We start from the raw sequence: 20,128 nt of genomic DNA on the forward strand, positions 1-20,128 counted from the left end.
AGATTTGTGCTGTAGTCATCTATACGTGCATGGAATCATCAAGTCACAGAATAATTTGGCCTGGAAGGGGCCTCCAAAGGTCATCGAGTCCAACCCACTGCTCAGAGCAGATCTAATTAGACCAAGCTGCTCCAGCTTGTGTCCGCATGAGTCTTGAACACATCCACGGATGGAGATCCCACAACCTCTCTGTGCAGTCTGTGCCAGTATTTGGCCACCCTCATGGCAAAATATTTTTCCTTATGTCTGATCAGAATTTCCCATATTCTAACTTATCTGTTGCCTCTCTGTATGTACGTGTATGTGTATGCATGTGTGTATATTTCTATATACAAACATTCTTGTAATATGGAGGTGACAACAGGGACCTTTCAAAGACTTGAACATTTGACTTAAGCCAACTACTGGTATATAAATCATCTATTCTTAACTGTGTTTTGTAGTCTAAGTTATCCTCCCTCTTGCCACTAAAGGACACTAGTATTATGAAGATTAAAAAAAAAGCTGAAGCATGTAAAGACATCAGTAGTTCCTGGAAACTTCTAACATGTGCCTTGGATTTTAATTTCCTCTTGGATTTATAGGAATGGGGTAGGAAACAACTTTTAAACTCAGCTCTAGCTATTAAGCTCTCCAAGCTGAGTATTGAAGAGTTTGCAGAGTTTGCACTAGTTAGGCTTCGTAATGCCGTGATCTTCCAGTTGTTTTCTACCAAGACATAGTAGATGAAGCACTGTTGCTGGCTTATATGCAGTTCCTGAAATTTGTGGATTTGATTTAGTTGAAAAATGATACAACAGTCCTAAGACTGTATAAAATATGTGTAAAAATAAAAGCCTGTTTTCTGTATTTTGAAAGAAGACAAAGAGCGATTGAAAATTGAATTCAAAGTTCAAGAGTATTATGATTGTTTCCTTCAATTTCAAGAGTGTTTTGGTGGGTTATTAGCTACCAAAAGGGTTGATTCACTTTCTGCATGTAAGTGGTGAAAACAAGCTGCAATTTGTTGTAGAATTGGCGATATGCCTCCTCTTCAGTTCTGTGGCAGTTTTGCTCGAGCCATCTGCAAAGAACATGGTAAAATACATACTAAAGGGAAACAAAATGTAAGCAAACATGATTTTATTCTGCATTTCATTGTCAGAATAGTAGTACAGCTTTATGTGGTAAATGAATTGCATGTTTTTAGAACGTTTGTGTTAGTCTTGTATTTTACTGCTTAAAATATATACACTGATTCACTTCTTTAACCAAGGAAATTTTATATGGAGCACTTATTTGAAGATATAAAGTGTAGCAGCAGTGGAATGAAATAGCGGAAGTTTTCAGATAGTAATGAATATACTGTTGATTAGTATCATGTTAGACAATAAGGAAAATTCCTTTTTTTTTTTTAATATAACAATTGAACCTTAGTGCAAAAATGTGTTTAGGCACGTCTACAAACTAGTCTACAGTGATGCCCAGAGGTTTATCAAAGACCTCATACAGAATTGTTTTCATGGTGATTTGTCATACAAAATTATAATAGACCTTCGTATAGAGGGGGCTTCTAGTATTCCTGGAAGAATGACTCAGACTTTTCATTTTGGGTGTGCAGGGGAATTACAGGAAGCCAGAGAAGGTTGAAAACAGAAGACTTTTTATGCCACCTCAGAAAAGTAAACCTGATTAAAAGAAGAAAAAAAAAGAAAAAAGACAATGTGAGCAGCTGAGCTGTTGTAGTCAGGTAGGACCCAGCAATGAGACAGCAAAGCCCTAAAATCTTTGAAAAAGGAGCTGAAACTCCTTTTAAAGACCACAACAGCTGATCTGGGGTATCTTTGTAAACTCTTCTATGAAGAGAATTCAGAAACAGCGATTGTTTTAATCTCAATTTTATAATGGAGAACAACAAAAGGACATGAGAAAAATGAAGAAAATGCAGAGTGATTTAATCAGGAGATAGATGAAAAGTGGAAGAGCTGAAGACAGAAAAGAGTGGGTCTCAGGAGAAAGTGGGCTAGCTGGAGCAAGAAGCTGAGGATGATGTGTGGGAATTCATTCATACAAAGATCAGTTTTCAGCAGAAACTTATCCTAAAGTGACTGTTACTGATACTTGAATTATCACATTCAACATTAGTTTGATGGTTTCTGTATGTCATTGCATCATATTGTATAGACATACCCTGAAAAAGCAGGCAAGCAGGAGCAGACAATTTAGTTTACCTATTTTTTAGAGAAAGTACTAGCTTTCCTGTTGTTCATGAATCACCAAATTTAATAGGCATTGATCCTCGCTGGATTCTTGGGCTATATTTCATTAAATGAAAGTAATTAATAATTGTGAATATACTCCCACTTATTTTGCCTCAGAAGAGAAACAATTGTAGTGACACTACATCATAAAATAAATCTTCATTATAAGAGTAATTTATTTCTAGTAATTCTTTGTTATGCAAAAATAATGTTTCATGGAGAAGTCTCAGGACAGATATATATTACTTCCAGAAGTGTCCTGAGGGAAAGGCAGGTATCTTCCATAATTTGTCAACTATATTTCAGAAGAATGCAAACTATGTCAGGCAAAGACTTGCTCTGTAATTGTGTTGTTGAATATTTGTCATTCCTGTTTATTTTCTAGAAAAGTCTATCACAATTATTTGTATTATTTATTTTTAAACCAGCTGTGTTAGTGACTTCAGTCAAAGAGGTATAAATAGCTTTTTGGGTTTCTAAACCCTAAAAATCCAAAGTTCCAAATATTTGAAAATTAGAGATTGATTCAAATAGAGGGATTACTGTCTATATTCACTGAACAGCAAGAAACAAAAGTATTTTACCACTAGAGAAAAACATTTGTCAGGCAGTCCAAACACAGTTGCTAGATGTGAGCAGAAATACTTGTGCAAATCACCTATGCTTGGAAATACCAAAGATAAGTCATCGCATGTTCAAAAGGAAATGCCAGCTACTAAGTAGTAATGTTCCTGTTACTGATGTTTCAGATTTTCTTCCAAGGAAAGGGATTTTTCTGTGAATCCCTTAACACAGTAGCATGAAACTGATGCTTTACTGCAGTTTGAGAATTCAGAGTTCTGCTTCACGTAGCTCCAGACCTGAACTGAAGTATCAAATGTGGTGCCACCACTTATTCCTCAAACGCTTGTCTGCCTACACAGGTTACACCTTTGCTTTACGCAGAGCAGGAATAGAGTGTCTTGCCAAATAGAGAAAGCTTTGTTTTAACGGGGAGAAATGTGATAGTGGAGAAATATGACAGTGTAGAATGTCCTCTTTCAACCTCTCTGAAAACTCCCAAATTAGTTTGACTGAAATACATATTTGAGCTTTCTATAGCGGACCTTGCTGAACACTGGAGTGAAAATATTTGCATTATAAAGGTGTATTTCGAACCTATCTTTAATGATATCGACTACATGAACTTATTTAGAAGAAAAGCAGCTTTATTCAAGGGATGACATATGCAAAATATTCTATTTCTCAATTTCTCTATTATTGGTGATCAAAATGTATATTTACCACATAGAACGGGCAGTGCATTTCCCCACATTTGGGAGTTTTTGGAGAGAGAGGATTCAAGGCTGAAGTTTCTCCGAGAGATTTTATGACCATTGTTGCATGCTATTATTTGTGTAGAAGAAGAGATAGCCACTGAAACTGTGAAGAATGCAAACTGACACTTCATCATATTTCTGTGTTTGCTGGGGAACTATATCAGCTTTTTATTTGTGATGTCACGTTCATCTCCTCTGTCAATCTGGAGTCATAATGTGATTTTAGCTGCTAGGGCAGGTATTTTAGTCATCTATACACATAAATATCCTCAAATTTTCCTTGCCAAAAAGACCTCAAAGATCTGGTTTGACATTAAGGCCTGTCATAAACTGTAGTTTATTTTTCTGTAGGCAATCATTTGAGGACCAGGGCTTATTTTATTTTTATTGAGTATTTGTGAGGGTAGTGGAATGAATACTAATTTGAAGCCCTTTCTACTTTCGTTCAGGATTTTCTGGAAAACAGCATGGCTTACTTGATCTCAAGGGTTCTCACCTCTGCCCATCCCCTCAACCCCCCAATTTTTTTTTCCAAATAATGTATAATAGAGCTTTCAGGATATGCACTGGTTTTTATTCTATTTGCAACTCCTTAGAATAGACTTCATCTTAAGAAAAGTCAAGGAAGTGAGCAAGAAAGAGAAATGAGGGAATGCAGTCAGTTGCAAGAGTTTTGTCATAGCATAAATTGATTGATGAAAATTGCATGTCGGCTGTGTAAAAAGAATGGCAGAGTATCTTGAGGTTGTATGAAATGTATATTTTCTTTCTTTGTAGGGATCTAAAGCAAACCCCCCAAAATCTTATTTTAAAGATCTCAGGGAATTATTTTTAAGATAAATCAACTACTTGATGCTTACTTCTATTGCCAGAATGAATGTTACCCAGTAATTCAAGAAACATTAGTGTTATACTTTCTGGTACCATGAATTCTTTAGAAGTTATTACACATTTCTCTGAAGTTTGGTGAAGGTTAGGCTAACTGATTGAGTTCTTACAGAGCTCAACAAATGAGTTGGTCATTCCTACCTACCTTTTCTTAAAATCTTCTAAAGAACTTTCTACTGATGTAGTTATAATATATATAGTAACTACCTCCTCATGCTTTTACACAATTACAGTTTCTTCTTCATATGTATTAATACTTACAGTCACTTGATCATGTATAAGGTCATGTATAAACCTTTGTAACCTCAGTTTATATTATGCTGATACAGCTGAAGAATGTATCTGCAGACCTTCAGGTTCTGTCGCATCTGTTGTCAATGTGTCCTTTATGTCTTAAAACAGACTTTCGTTTGTAAGCAATACTTGAGTGGTTTTCTTTTCTGAAGAGCTTAGAAAGGAGTGCATACTTTTTCTTTTCTGAACTCCACTTTCTTAAAGATAGATAAACTATACTTATGTCATTGAGTCCCTGTGGTTTGTTTTGTGCTATTAATATCTTCAGACAATGTCATTCCAAGCTCAGAAGGAACAGGGATGACTGGGTATTGTTGCTGAACGCACATACAGTTACTTCTTGTCATTTGGTAAAGAGGAAAGGGAAGGGATGTGAATATACAACAGAAAACTATGAACGTACCTGCACATTGCACTAGAGCACGGCACAGGGACACCCAAAGCTAGCTGCAACCGTGCTCATCAGTATGAGGTTCGCTTAAAACAGATGGGGGGGAAAAAAAAAAAACAAAAACAAAAACAAAAAAAACTTCTTTACCTTGTGAATAGTAAACTTCTGGAACTTGCTGCAACAGTGTAGTGCAGATAAACAGCATCAATAAGTTCAGATTTAATAGATTCATGAATAACAAGTCCATAAATGGATACTATATGCCTGGGGCAGGAACGTGCGCTGTAACATTTTTAATACAATGATGATGCCTGATGGGGTGCATGGATGACAAAAGGTGACCTGGCCTGCTTGAATAGCAGCGCCTGTCTCCACCATCAGCCCTTGCTGGTGGATCCATCATTGCTGTGATTCCACAGGACGTTTCTTCAATTCTTACGTTTTCCAGAAGGCTTTTAGCAAACTTTGTTTGCCCAAGCATGATCCTCGCCAGTGCAGCTGGACCGCTTTTCAGGGAGAAACTATGAAAACTACACAGCATTATGTGGACAAACTGGTTATGACTGGCAGTGACTTGTTCTGTGTTGTATTCCATCCTTCCATGCCAAAAGGTTGTGGTATCATTTTCTCTTAAATTTTGTTCTTGTAAACATGAGCGAGAAAGAACTATTTATGCTAACTGACATTGATAAGCACAAAAAGAAATGGCCTGCGAAACAATTATTTATGAAGGGATTAAACCTGGAAATCAGGATTTCTAGCCAATGTAGCAGTTCTGGAACAGATTTCGGATGAGTACTGGGGCAGAGCAGACCAGCACTTTCTAAATTGGGATGTAATGAGTTTCTGAAGAGGATTAGGCAGTGTGGCTGCCTGCAGTACTACAGAGCTCTCCTCGGTTACTGCAGCCTCTGCAAGTGTTGTCTGTGTAGTCTTTGCTCACTGGTAGAAGCAATAGATTTCCCAGTATAACTATATCAGTGTGGCAACTTTTACCTCATAGACTTTTATTTTAAGGTAAGAAGCATCTGCATTAACTACATTTAAGCCATCAAGAAAGAAAAAATGCATCAACAGTTAGCAAATTAAAATATTTATTCTGTTAAAGTGCAGCACTGGGCCCTAGGCCTCTGCACCCAAATTATTATGTTCTAATTTATGTCTTTACCTAATGCTGATAAAACCATGTTGGAGTCACTGCCTGAGAGATCAGATTCCCCACAGAATCTGGTTGCTTTGGGGTCAGATTCCCCACAAAACCTGCCCAGGACCTCTTGGCACCCTGAAAGGCACCACTCCTGTGGTTAGAGGGGAGTTAAGACTTCACACTCCCTTGATCATCATCCTCTTCTGGCCATGACCCTACTGTCCTGGGTTGCTGGAGACCCAGGCCAGAGCTTTTGCAGTCCATGCAGTCAGGGCAATGATGGGCACATGCACTAACATGGCAGCATGCAACAAGGGAAAATTTGGGAGATTTCTTTATTTGGGGGCTCAGCTTAGTGGGTACTGCATTAGGAAATGGATGGTGAATTCGACTCACTTTATTTAAGTGAAGAAAAGAGTAGTTACATGTAATATAAGAAGAGGCTAACAAGAAGGATAGTGGAAATCCATGGAAGCAATAGAGTAGAATATGGCAAATGAATAGGTCACTAATCTAGAATAAGTAATGTCAACAAAATGCTAGACAAATTCTTACTATTCTGTGGTCAGTGGATTTACAGCAAAACAGACAGATTTTTCTGAACAAGGGCTTCTGAGTTTGGCCTAATATTTAATAAGAAGTGAGTACAAAAGGTCATACTTTCCTTGTAGCCTAAGTCCTGGTCTCAGTCATTCCTGTGTCTCATAATTCTTTAAGTGCAATTCCTGCAAAAGAGTCTCTCTAACCAAGGCAGTGCCGAGGCTATCTGCCTCTGAATGTGACACAGACACACACATTGCAAGAATACATTTTTTTAAAACTTCAGCAAGTCCCTTGTTTAGTGTCATTTCTGATTTCCCCTGTTACTGACACAATATATATGTGTGGATATATACACGTACAAACAAGAGGTAAGAGTATCATAAAAACATGTAAAAGGGCATGAAAAGTTGAACCCATGGATCAGATAGCATTTCATTCCAGAACAAGGTCATCTGCAAAAGCACTCAAAAAAAGACTGACTGAAATGAAATTAATTCTTACTGACATATGTCTATGTTTACAAGCAGAGGGAAAGTGACTAGTACCCGTGTTTTGCTTGTGCTTTATAGCAAAGTGTTTACATAATATAAAAAAGACATCTGTTAATTACCTCTGTGCTGCACCATTGCTTTAAATGTGCTTGCACGTCTTGGAGCAGACAGTTCCAAATAATTATTTGTGATGAATGAGGGGCATTTAAAATGTTGTATAGATGGATATTTAATTCTTCTTCTAACTAAAGAGCTTTCATGATAATTGGCACCACTTTTCCTTCCTCAGTAGATGTAGCAACATTACACATTATGTTTATGGCACAATTTGTAGATAATCCTTCAAGGTCTTTTGTTGGATTTTCTTTTGAGGATTGTGCTTTTTAGCCATGACTGTTACAAATTTCTTCCCCTGTTTGGCTTTGGCATAGTTTGGTGTTTAAAAACCTGTTTGTTCCCCATCTTCTTGCAAGTCACAGGTTAATTTAAAGGGTCTAACTATCATAGTTTTTTCAAAAAAAAATAGAAACAGCAGCATATTTACAGTTAGAAACAATCTGTCTATTTATTAGGTAGGCTTGAAGAGAAAAAATAATGTTTCGCCAATTCTAGCTCTGGACAGCATTAGATTAAGAAGTCTTCATGCAAGTAAGAAACTACAAGTATATGTACAAGCTCTGCAGCACATAATACCGAATGGGTAAAACTGGCCCCCTGTCCTGCTGTGATAAGTGATCATTGGAGAGAATCATCACTCTTGTGGGTTTCCCTCCTTCCCCTCACCCACAAAAGTAAAATAGGAAACACTCTTCTGGGACTGAAGGATGGGACTGGAGAGAAAACTAAAGTACAATGCAATAGCTTCCTCTGCATAAGGACGAACAAGTGACTTGGGTCTTCTGAGAGGATACAAGTAGGTCATGTGTAATACTGTAAAAATACAGTATTTCAAGAATGAGAACTGGAGCATTTTGTAGGTACACAAAATAAGATGTTGTGTTTTTGTATTTAGAGATTGAGTTCAGGCAGAATAGAAAGAGCTTACTGAAAAATGGATTCAAATACCTGAATTTTCTTAAGGTTCAGTCCAGACTGGGTTAGGGTCTTTACAGAAAGGAAATGAACAGTTGAGTAGTCCATTCTTCTAGAATTTTAGTTTTAATAGTATATGACATTACTTTTTCCCCACCTTTTGTCTCTCTGTTAGTTGCTTAGTTTATTATTTAGAACAGAGATACTGGCATCCTATATGTTTATGCCCCATGTGATGGTTAGCAAGTAACATAGTTTTTCTGTGTTTCCCAAAATGTAACCTGTGATATAGAAGTAAGAAAAGTGTAGGTTTTTACACAAAGTAGAACCTAACACACCAGAATATAGCATTTTTCATGTTAGACAGCTTTGTGCTTATTAACAGTATCTATTTTGAAAAAAAAGCCTGAAAGTAAGGCTAAAGGGGCTCAAATATCCTCTATATTCTGACTAAACAAGTCCAACTGAAACAGTAGTTTAAAACATAAAGTCAGAGGAGAGAGTATGCATGAAAAATGCTTACCAGGATATATAAATTTGGAAGACCTTCTTGTCAGATGGATGAAGGATATTTTGTGAGGTTATCTAATCAAATGTCCTGCCCTAAGTTGCAACCTACATTTTTCTCCAAATTGGGGGGTGCTGCAGTTATAGAAGCAGCTGAAGAACTGAACTGAATTACAACCCTCATGTTCACCTTGGTGCTTTTGGTGAAGCAGTGCTGACTATGAGAAAGGGAACAGTTGCCATGTTACTGTTAGCAACATTTTCCTCATGAACTTCACTGAATAATTATGTGCACTGGATTTCCCTGTGAAAAGACAGATCACATGTTAAGTTGGATATTGGTCAATAGACATTGACATAAATCAGATTCCAAATAAAGTTAGCAACTGCACACATGGCAGATGGAGCAGTCAAGAGATAGAGACAAGGAGGCAAGAGTGAAGTGAGGGAAGGAAGGAAATGGCCAAACTTCTTTGTGGATTTCAGTCTTGTAGGAGGAATATCCATGGATGTGATGCATAAGGATGAACTCTACAAGGGAACACTTGGCAGAGTTAAAAGGAAAAGAAGAGGAGAAAGGGGCTAAAGTGAACTTTCTGAGAAATTTTGAGGCAAACAAGTACAAAAGCTAGAACATACTGTGCAGTGTAGTTTACACTCTCTTGCAGTAGCCAGAAGAAAGACTGTGGTAACTCTTGCTCCCTAATGCAGAAGTGATCCAGATAAGTTGCCTGTTTTCCAGTGGAAGTGCTGGAGGAATGGTAGATGTTTGAAGAAGTAAGTTTTTCTGAAATGTCCTAGGTGCAGGAAGTCACATACTTCATTAAATGTTCTGGCCCACATTCTAAACTAAATTATGCATGTTGGTACCCTACTGAAGTTGATAGGCATATATGGACTGAAGTCAGCCTTAAATGTACCCATCTGTTATTTTGCCGTGCCATACTCAATTATTTTTACTTAGATCTTTCAATCATATGAAATAAAACTGTCAAAGTTGTCAAAAGCTCCAAGAAATGAAACCTCTGAGCTGTTGCTCTGAGATTTTAATACTTCTTCCAGTGCTGATCCCTCTGCCTTAAAAAATTCTGCCAAGAGCACATTTGGTGTGATAGTTTGATACATGATCCAAGTGCTTGGAATAATTAGTAAAATAGGTAACTGCAAGGCATTCATCATATATATCTGCATAAATCTTGCAGCAATACCTGCAATAGTACAAATGTTAAAAATAAACATTTTATTAGATAATCACTTTTGATGTGCACACAGCAAAATGTTACACTTCTGTTATTACTAACAGTCATGATGTTAAGTATAACTCATTCAGATGTACTAAACCTGTAATTAAAATGCTTGGGGTTATAAAATTAGAGAATATTTGAAACAGATGGTAATACTCAGTAGGGTTCTTCCTTCCTTTTTTTTTTTTTTTTTTTCCTCTGAACTGAGGTAGTTTGCTGTTTCATTGGAAGTTTCAGAATTTGTGAATGGATGATGGAATAGATGCAGGTTGCTCTGTCACACTGATTAGGAAGCAGGCATTTTACTTTCTAGAATAGGTTAAATCATCTGAATAATAGAAGGGACTGTTTAATTTGTGTCCTTCATTTGATTACACCTGTTCAGAACATAACTTTCTTATGTTCCTGTAGTAAAACAAAGCATTTAAAATTTGTTAAAGAGGGATGGTAATTCTTCTTTTAGCACTGTGGATTTAGGGAGGGGGATTGCATTATTTTTATTTTTCAGAAGATCTTTTGAATTTTCAAATATTTTGAGATGAAAGAATCAAACTATTTTGAAAATAACAGGAAAATTTTAACTAAATAATTTTTTTTAAAAGGGATATTCTCTGGGCAAGCTGTTTACCCAATCCAACATAAATTTGTTTGAAAAATTGTGGTAGCAGCCCTTTTTGGCCCCAATTCCAGATGAAAATTTTAATTTTCTTGACTTTAGCTGAATCTCAGATAATTTTGCTTTCATAATCACCCAAGGTGGAAAGGACACCCCAGTAAAGACTTCAGCACTTCTCCCCCAAAAGATACCACACTGTTTTCCTGTCCTGTGTGACAGACTCTGAAACTGAAACAAAAAATTAGGTTAAATTGTTGACAGATGCAAAGATCTAGAGGTGCTGGAGATCAGTTACACTATGGTAGGCTGCTTTGATTCCATTCTTAAAATGTCTAGGATTGGAAATAAGAAAAACTAACTGTGAACCCAATTTTTTTTTTTTCTTCTTCTTTTTCTGGGTAGAAACTCATAGAATCATAGAATCAGTAAGGTTGGAAGGGACCTCTGGAGATCATCTAGTCCAACCTCCCTGCTCAGCAGGGTCACCTACAGCATGTGAGACAGGGTTGCATCCAGGCGGGCCTTGAAGATCTCCAGAGAAGGAGACTCCACAACCTCTCTGGGCAACCTGGTCCAGTGCTCCGTCACTCTCACAGGGAAGAAATTCCCCCTCACGTTCAGGTGGAACTGCCTGTGCTTCAATTTCTGCCCATTGCCTCTTGTCCTGTCACATGGGGCGACTGAAAAGAGTTTGTCTCTGTTCCCGACACCCTCCCTTCAGGTACTTATACACATTGATAAGATCCCCCCTCCCAAGGCTTCTCTTCCCCAGGCTGAAGAGGCCCAGCTCTCGCAGCCCTCCGGAGGCAGGTGCTCCAGCCCTCTGATCATCCTCGTAGCCCTCTGCTGGACTCTCTCCAGTAGCTCCATGTCTCTCTTGTACTGGGGAGCCCAGAACTGGACACAGGACTCGAGATGAGGCCTCCCCAGGGCTGAGTAGAGGGGCAGGATCCTCTCCCTCCACCTGCTGGCAACACTCTTCCTAATGCACCCCGGAATACCTTTGGCCTTCTTGGCCACAAGGGCACATTGCTGGCTCATGGTCAACCTGTCACCCACCAGCACTCCCAGGTCCTTCTCCGCAGAGCTGCTCTCCAGCAGGTCAGCCCCCAGCTTGTACTGGTGCCTAGGGTTGTTTTTCCCTAGGTGCAGGACTCTGCACTTGCCCTCGTTGAGGTTCCTCTCTGCCCAGCTCTCCAGCCTGTCCAGGTCTCCCTGAATGGCAGCACAGCCCTCAGGTTGGTATTATCAGCAAACTTGTTGAAGAGGCACTCTGTCCCAAAGAACTCCAAAGAACTGAAGTTCTTAAGAGGAATTGCTCCATTTTAAAGGGAAGTCTCTCATATCCACCATTTCATTAGAAGGAAAATGCAAACAAATCCTTTGGGAAAGTTGATTTTTCCCTGACGTTGAGCTCTGTTGTTCAAAAGAGCAGGTGGCCCAGTTGGCATCTCCAGTACTTGCTTTTTGCTGTGGTCGTTCAATTTCTCAGAGATTCTTATTTGAGAGGAAAGTCTGGCAGTCCTTTCAAGCAAGAGTCCTGTAGAATCAATCTAAACTATCTAAAATGTTTCTGATCATTGGGGTATTTTCTGGACTTTGAGATTCCTTCTGAATTCCCACAGATTCTGTGCCTTATCTCTTGCCAAGCAGAGAAAAGGAAAGAATGGAGCAGGCTTCACATCAGTTTCTTAACTGCAAAACAGAAGCTCTTGTATAAACTCCACAGTGATACGGAGTTTTATCACCAGGCGTCTGAAACTGTTCAGTTCAGTCCTTCATTTCTGATCCTACTGAAAGTGTTGTTTGGATGCATTGTCTTTAAAGAACTCATGATGTCCAAGATTCGTATAAAAGCAAAATCTAGACATTATTAACTTTAAAAACTAATAGTGTGAATTTTATTTCCAAGTTTATAAATTATATACTCTATACCTCATCAAGTATTCATTTTCTGATCACAACTAAAGCATATAATCCTCATCAGGATGTTTGTAATAATTCAAATTAACCTGGATTTGATTAAGAAGGTTGGTGTTAAAGGATTATCACAAGATTTGGGAGGTGTCCAAAGGGGAAAATTTATTTTATAATAAAATTTTAAAGCTTTTTCAGCTCAAAGACCTGGGAAAGAATAGGTAGTACTTAAAGTGGAAGAAAGGAAGCTGAGTCTCTAGTCTAGGGATAAACTGTGAATTAAACCTGCCTTGGCATGGTTAACTTCAACTAGTCAATTTGAAAAGAAGAAACATTGAAGTTCACATAGAAGTGTAATAGTCACTTGTGCTAAATGCAAATTCAAATGATTTTTCACGCATCTCATTCATTGTCACTAAGGGAATCTTAACTTTGTCTTCATTCTTCTGATGGGACTATTTGTGAATATGATGCTTATGTGTTAAGATCTGTTAATCTATACAATCTTTTTAAATTTCTAAAATTTTCCTCTAAAACAAAATGAAACACTTGCAAATCTGCGTTTGCCTGTGGCTAACAGCTCTACCTGCACACAGGCTTTCCTTACCTAATAAAAGTATTACGTGACAGATAAGGAAATATTCCAAAAGATAGTGGCACTTTCCTCTGTCCTTTTTTACCACTGTACTGGAGAGGAAGCTACTGCATTAAAATAGAGCTGCACTTCTAAAGCGAATCCACTAGCTGCGGATCACTGAGGACCCAAGACAGAAGAGCACTTCAGTCTGAGATTAGACATGCTTCCATTCTGGGACCCGGGACCTTAGTGTCATGTAAGACTAAATCATAAACAATACTAAAAGCAAGCTCGAACCATAAATATTAGCCATGAAGTAGATTTATATTGTAGTGGAAGAAAGGGTGGTCTGATTGCTCCTCTTCAGTCAGTAAAACTGTGTAGGACTAATGCAGTGAGGTAAGAACCTAGAACTGACTTATGATTCTCTGTCAGTTTTTATGAACCTATATAGTAATAAGAAGTTTTCCATAGTAGCCCTTGGCAGCCAGATCAAGGGTGAGTCGTTAGCTCCATCCTACTGTATAAGAGGATGTGAGGTGACAGGACATGTAGGACATGCAGGAGATCTGTCTGCATCCCTGAGAAGAGCCAATTCAAGTGGGAATGGAAGTTCTCTGCCTGCCATGCGGTGTTGGCACTTTTCAATTTGCAAGAAGGGCGGAGCCGTGGGAACAGGGTGAATCCAAAAGTACATTTTTGGTGCTGTGTGGTATGTGTGTAAAAAAAGTTAACTAAATTTTATCAAAACCTTTCAAAGGTTAGCTAGTTCTGCTTTATTCCTGGCTTTTGTTTGTCCTGCTGTTAATCCTGTTAATTACAGTTTACATATCTGCAAGTAACTAGCTTCCAGATTATTGAGACTGCTGCCAAAATTGCATTGTTCCTTAAAGTCTCTGTGATATTAGCTCTTCCTAGCAGTTCTAATTTAAATAAAATTCTTGCCAAAAATTTTTGGAAGAAGGAAAACACTAATACTTGGTACATCTGTACCCTGCACAATGTTTTTTACAGACATTAATTTTCAGATATTTGCTAAACTAAACTGTTTTGTACATCTCTCAGATTATGGAAATCCAGGGATTACCGTAAAGGTGCTTCCATATTAAAAATTTGGGTCTTGTGAGAGGTGGACAATTGTATCCCCTTAGAATGGAAATACTTGGGAGTTTATGTTCTCCAAATCAATACTAATGATTATATAATACCTATCTAATACTGCAGATTCAGTCCAGTAAATGTCTAATTTGTATTCTCAAAACAATTTTAGTTCTTCAGGTCATGTAAGCATATCTTTAAAAGTAAATCTATTTCTAATTGTGCGTTCTTTACGTATTATTCTGGGTAGGACAGGACTGAGTGCAGTGCTTTTACTGATGTCTAACAAAATTGGAGAAGAAAAATGACCCCTGTATCAGAAGTCTATTTGTATAAAATCGTTATATAAACAAATTAATAGCAGTACAGAGTATTATCATTACTTTGAATAAGTCAGTTGCTGACATGTGCATAATGCATTCTTTATACATACCACAGAATGCTTATAAAGAGTAAGTAGATGATCTTAATGAAAACAATGATAAATCTTACGCTAATATCTGCTGCTTTCATTCAAAGGGACCCTGAAGCACTTTACAGACTTTTATATATAGGAACAGAAATTAGAAATAGAAAATTACACTGAGATTTCATCAATATCCCCTGGTAATAATTACAGGATTTGATCAGATTCATTCATCTCTCATTTGGCTATTAATAGGAATATGAAATACACTCTGAATTCAATCTTTATTCTCTTAAGAGGTTTTTTTTTGGTGAGGAAAAACTTCAGGAACTTTCTCCACCCTCTTAATGTTTGAAATCTTTAAGTATCAGCAGAAGCATTATCACTTTTAGGAACTGAGTGTTCCAGCTATGATTATTTCTGAGTGTGTAGTACAAAGTCAAGCATTATAATCTTTGGTTTGTAAGTTTTTTGACTTTGTCAGTACTGATCTGCATGTCCTGAGGATCTACAAGTACCTCAGAAAAGCATAATATAGCCACTCAGTTTCTCAAGTGTAATTGTCTTGCCAGTGCACGTGGGGCAAGAGCTATCGTTAGCCCTTTTTTTGTTAAGAGCAAATGAACTGTACGGGTTCTGTTAGAGAAAAATCAACTCACTTCACCTGCCTCGCGCTCTAGTACTCTCACCACTCAATGGCTGCTCTGCAGAGGAGAAAGTACTTCCTACAAACATGAGAAAAGCAAACAACCAATGATAAGGAAATAAAGCAATTCCTGAAAATAATGATAATGTTTAGTTTTATTGCCATGGCAACGGTTTTACAGTAATCATATCATAAAATACATAAATTAACCGTTAATTCAGTAGAAAAATGCTCATTAAAGAGGAGGAGGAAAACCATTGCTACTCCTTTTTATTTCCTTCAAAACAGTGAAAGCTACTGGTACAGGAAAGGGACTGCCCTTTGAAATCCTTATAGGTAGCTGAAACTTCAGCTTGTTTTGTGAGAGAGGGAGGAAAGAAGTAGAGTGCCAGTATTTTTCTTTTTACCATTCTTTGAGGAAATCATTATTTTAAATAAATGTTTCCATCTGTAAACCTTTCTTTGAAAGAGTAGCAGTCAGCAGAGAAAGTCCATCTCAGGGGAAGATCTCAGGAAGAGTGAAGTGATGACCTACATTTATCCTCTATTAGAAGGGATTGGGTCCCATGGATACAGGTGTTCAGCAGGAATGGGACATGAGGACTATACACTGGCTGTGTTACTCACTCTTTTATTTTTCTTAAAGAGAAAGTCTTTAATCTCCCTGTTCTTGTATCTCCTGTCTGCAAGGTGAAGGTAATGATACCAATACAAAGGGCATTGCAACCTATAGATGAAAAGTGGTGTGCTACAACCAAGCAGAATGTGCAGGAGGAACTCCTACGGGTTACTCCTCTTCATTTTCCTTTTCTTTTTCTAGTAGTTCCCCGTAGCAATCTCAACAGCCTCTGTTCATAGCATCTAGCATAGCTGCATCTAGCCAAAGACAGTTAATGGTCTCAGCAATACAAAGGGCCCCGGGAGAACAGCAAGTATTCTGAAGGGGAAGAATATACAGATTTAAGGAAATACTCCTCACTGATTTTCTAAAAACACTTGACTTTTTCAAAACTGTAGTCATTAAATCTCTAATTACTCTCTTCATTACAGAAAACAGACTGAAGTTCCAACGAGCTGTCGTTCTAAAAATTGATGATTATTTTCTTAATTGGTTTTGTTGCTTTTCTTTTAAAAAGAGTGTTTTATATTCTGTCTCTTTAGAAGGACTCCGTGAGACTGGTGGCTAGAAACACCATATCTGGGATAGTGGAAAACTGGGCATTATTGCAGATCAAGCAAATCGCTGCTGTGCTTCCCAGTTAATAGTGATCTAATGATTCAGATCATGGAGTCATCCAAGTTAGGGATGAAGAAGACTTTTAGGTTCCTGAAATCCTTTCCAATTCCCAATTATTTTTGTGTTATGCACTTTAATATCATTTCTGGAACATAAACACATCCGATGTTATCGTTGAACAAAGGAACTAATTTCTAGATCCAAAAGTTGGCAACTTTAGACACTGAATAATGTGGCAAGGCACAACTAAAAAGAACAAAAGAAAAAAAGAGAAGAACAGGACTCATTTTGCTTCCTCTTACTTTCTTCTGCTTCAAAAAGTCTCATCTTAACAGTACTTAGATGCACTAGTACTTAGTGCATTTTCCTGTATGACTGTTTCTGGCTTCCTGTGTGTTTATGTAAAACAAACAAACAAAAAAGTACCTGATTGAAAGGTAGCAAATTAAATTTGTTTTGTTTTGTTTTCTGTTCGGACGAAAGAGTCTTCAATATGCCAGCTGGAATCAGCTTCTGAAGTGATAAAGAAAAAATGATATATCTGGGCATAGCGATTTTGTCTAAGCATGAAAAAGGTACCAGGTTGCTCAGTGCAGTTGAAGTGAGGAGCTTTTAGACATGACTGTAAATTGAGTTTTAGGAATCTTGTTAAATAAAATGTGGGACTCAAGGATTGAGCAGCAGTTACATACTCTTTGTTAGATTCTTGAATTTAGACTTTTGAACGTAGACAATTAATGCTAAAAATGACAGGAGTGAGATGATATGTTTTATCATGTAATTATTCCTTATTTTCTCTTTTTTATTAGTATAATACTAAAAATACTACATGCACTGGAAGTGCTGTTTGCTTGGTGTGTGAGATTGCATCTTTAGGATAGTAACTGGCTACAGCTGGAGCAAAAAAGATACACTTCTAGAAACTGTTAGTATTTCTTGTTTTCCTCTCACAAGACATCAGCAAAGAAATCCAGAGCAACCTGTTGCCCAACCAGTATGGAGCTGATCAGTCTAGAAAGTGGGAAGATGCATGCAATGCAAACTCAGCCCAGGAGTAGCTGTGATGGAAGCTGTTAATTTGATTCTGTTCCTGTGTGACAGTAGCTGCTATACAACTGCTTTTTAGCAAACAAACACCATTATTGATATAGTAGATAAGCAGATGCCATTTGAGACCCATTTTTAGAGGATGAAATTGTATTGGTTATTGCATATCTATTCTTTCAGTGAGTAGATCGTTGAACTGTAATCATAGTGGAGGAAAATATTTTTATATTTTTTTTATATTTCACAATTAATTTTTTTCTTTTTCTCTTTCTCTGTAATTCAGGAGAAAAGATACTGGGATGCTGTCATACAAAGAGCACCTTCCAGTGAGTCAGGTAGTGGTGGGAGACATTGACCGACCTGGCTCCGAGGCCAAGATATCTGTGGGTCCTGTTCGTTGTCAAGGAGATCGTAAGTTGGCTGGTTTTCTTCCACTTGTTCCTGAATAGGAAGCAAACGTAGTTGTAAAATGCTGGCTTTGTTGACTCCTGTTTAGGTTTGGAGAAGTAGCTGTCTGCTCAGAAACTTTTTTTCTGTGAAAGCATGATGTGATTTGAGAAATTTTGTCTATGAAACTGCATGCATAACAACTTATCTTTGCATTTAAAATATGGATATTTGTCTTTCTTTTATGGTAAATATGGCAATGTTGATTATTCAACTAAGTTTATGTAGATATAAACAGTAATACAGATTGTATAAGAACAGCTCTCAACATCTGTGCTCTTTTGAGTGGTAGTGTCAGTGCCATTAACATTGTATCACTGTAAACTATGTTTATAGATATATAAATAGGAGCACAATGGCAAAACATCATTGTAAACTTTGATTATAGCTGTATAAAGATCGACAAGGTTGTTATCAAGTGTTATCCATATCAGGACAAGATGTTTCCATGTAAAACAAGGGTTATTTTCTGTAGCAGTCTCTTGTTTCCAGATTGAGTGCTGAATAGGAGGTATACATCCTCCAGTTCAAGCAGCAGGTGATAGACTAAAGTGGTGTAATGGATGAAATTTCCACTTCATGGGGGAAAAAAATGTAGGGATGCAGTTAAGAGAATTGTACTCTTCCTTTAATCTATTTTATATTTCACAGGGTGAAATTCACCACTGAATGCAGAGGAACTGTTTAAGCCTTTGTCGGCCATGCTTGAAAAACTTAAACTACATGCTATTGGCACACGCATTATACTCATTCATTGTATTTGGATGAGATACTATAATGAGAGGTGCAATGAGGAAAGGTCGCCTGATTTCATTTACAGTAACTACTATTTGCATAGTGTATGCTCGGATATAGGTAAAAAGTACTGTAAGTCAGCCTATGAGATTGCAGCAATGTAAAAATATTAAAGGGATGAGCATAATTAATATGTTTAAGTTGAGCAACGTGGCTCTGAGCAACGTCCAACATGGTCTTGAGCTGTCCTCCCTCCTCTGCCCCATTGTAGCTGCGTGCTTTTCATTTGCATGTTTTTAAGTACTTTATAAAGGAGGTCGATGTCATTATCCCTGCTTTAAGCTAAAGGAACTAATCCAAACGGAGAGGAAATTGTGTACTCAAAGTCATCTGTCAGGGGAAGCATAAAAGAGAGTTTTCTGGGTCCCAGTCTAATGCTTGAAACCATAGGCCATTGCTCACTGATACAATTGAATGTACTTAGCCTGTTTTTCTGTTTGTGCTCTTTCTGGGTGGCACAAATAATCCCACCAGCTTTTGATAATGAACCTGATGCATAATAAGCAGAAACAAATTTCATGGGATATTTGCAAACTTTCACATCGCCTAGCTGATGCTTGTTATTTATAGTGTTGGACTAATCACAAGTCACTTTTTTGCTCTTTTGTTTCTCGACTATGTTTGACAAACATTTTCATAATAGACTGTTATGACCAATGACTAAGAAATGACAAATAGCATCTTTCTTGCGCCTGTGTTCCTCATATCCTGAACATGAGTGCTTCTGCAAAGACGAATCTCTGGTATGTGAGACATTTCTAAATATCAGTATGAACAAAACCTCATTAGAGCTGACAGTAGGCTTTATTAGAATGTACTGAGGGGAAGTGCCATTTGGGGAACTGAATGAGGGCATACCTAGCACCTCAGTTAATTGAATTTTCTGTTTGAACTTTACAGATATGATCAATAGTTTTTAAAAAAGCTTTGCCTATGAATGTTTGTGTTTACTTGCATCACAATAGATTATAGTCAAGAAACTGGTATAAGTTTTCTCTCAGGAAAGAGTACCCCCCCACACACACCCTGTTCATTGCAGTTAATAAAAGCTCCCGTTTTACATTTATAGGTGTTGGCTGCTCAGCCTGAATTCTTTGTCAGTGCCCAGCTCTGATAATCTCATATCATTCCCTACATTTTCTCCTTCATTTATTTTCTTGACTTTATATAACAGCTGTTGTACCTCAGGCCAGTACTATATTGCCATGGATAAGAGTTTGCTGGAAAAATTTCCTGCAGGAAATTC

General features: G+C 37.6%; 1 protein-coding gene across 1 annotated transcript in view; it reads left to right on the plus strand.

Annotated features, from left to right (window-relative positions):
- Positions 1 to 20,128, plus strand: part of CNTNAP2 (contactin associated protein 2) — a 1,099,877-nt gene that overhangs the window by 910,746 nt on the left and 169,003 nt on the right. The window contains exon 15 of the mRNA XM_062569605.1: positions 17,924 to 18,051. Coding sequence (XP_062425589.1) covers positions 17,924 to 18,051 — 128 coding nt within the window. The remainder of the gene's footprint in view (positions 1 to 17,923; positions 18,052 to 20,128) is intronic.

The sequence above is a fragment of the Rhea pennata genome, chromosome 2 (genome assembly GCF_028389875.1).
Source record: "Rhea pennata isolate bPtePen1 chromosome 2, bPtePen1.pri, whole genome shotgun sequence".
NCBI classification, from domain to species: domain Eukaryota; kingdom Metazoa; phylum Chordata; class Aves; order Rheiformes; family Rheidae; genus Rhea; species Rhea pennata.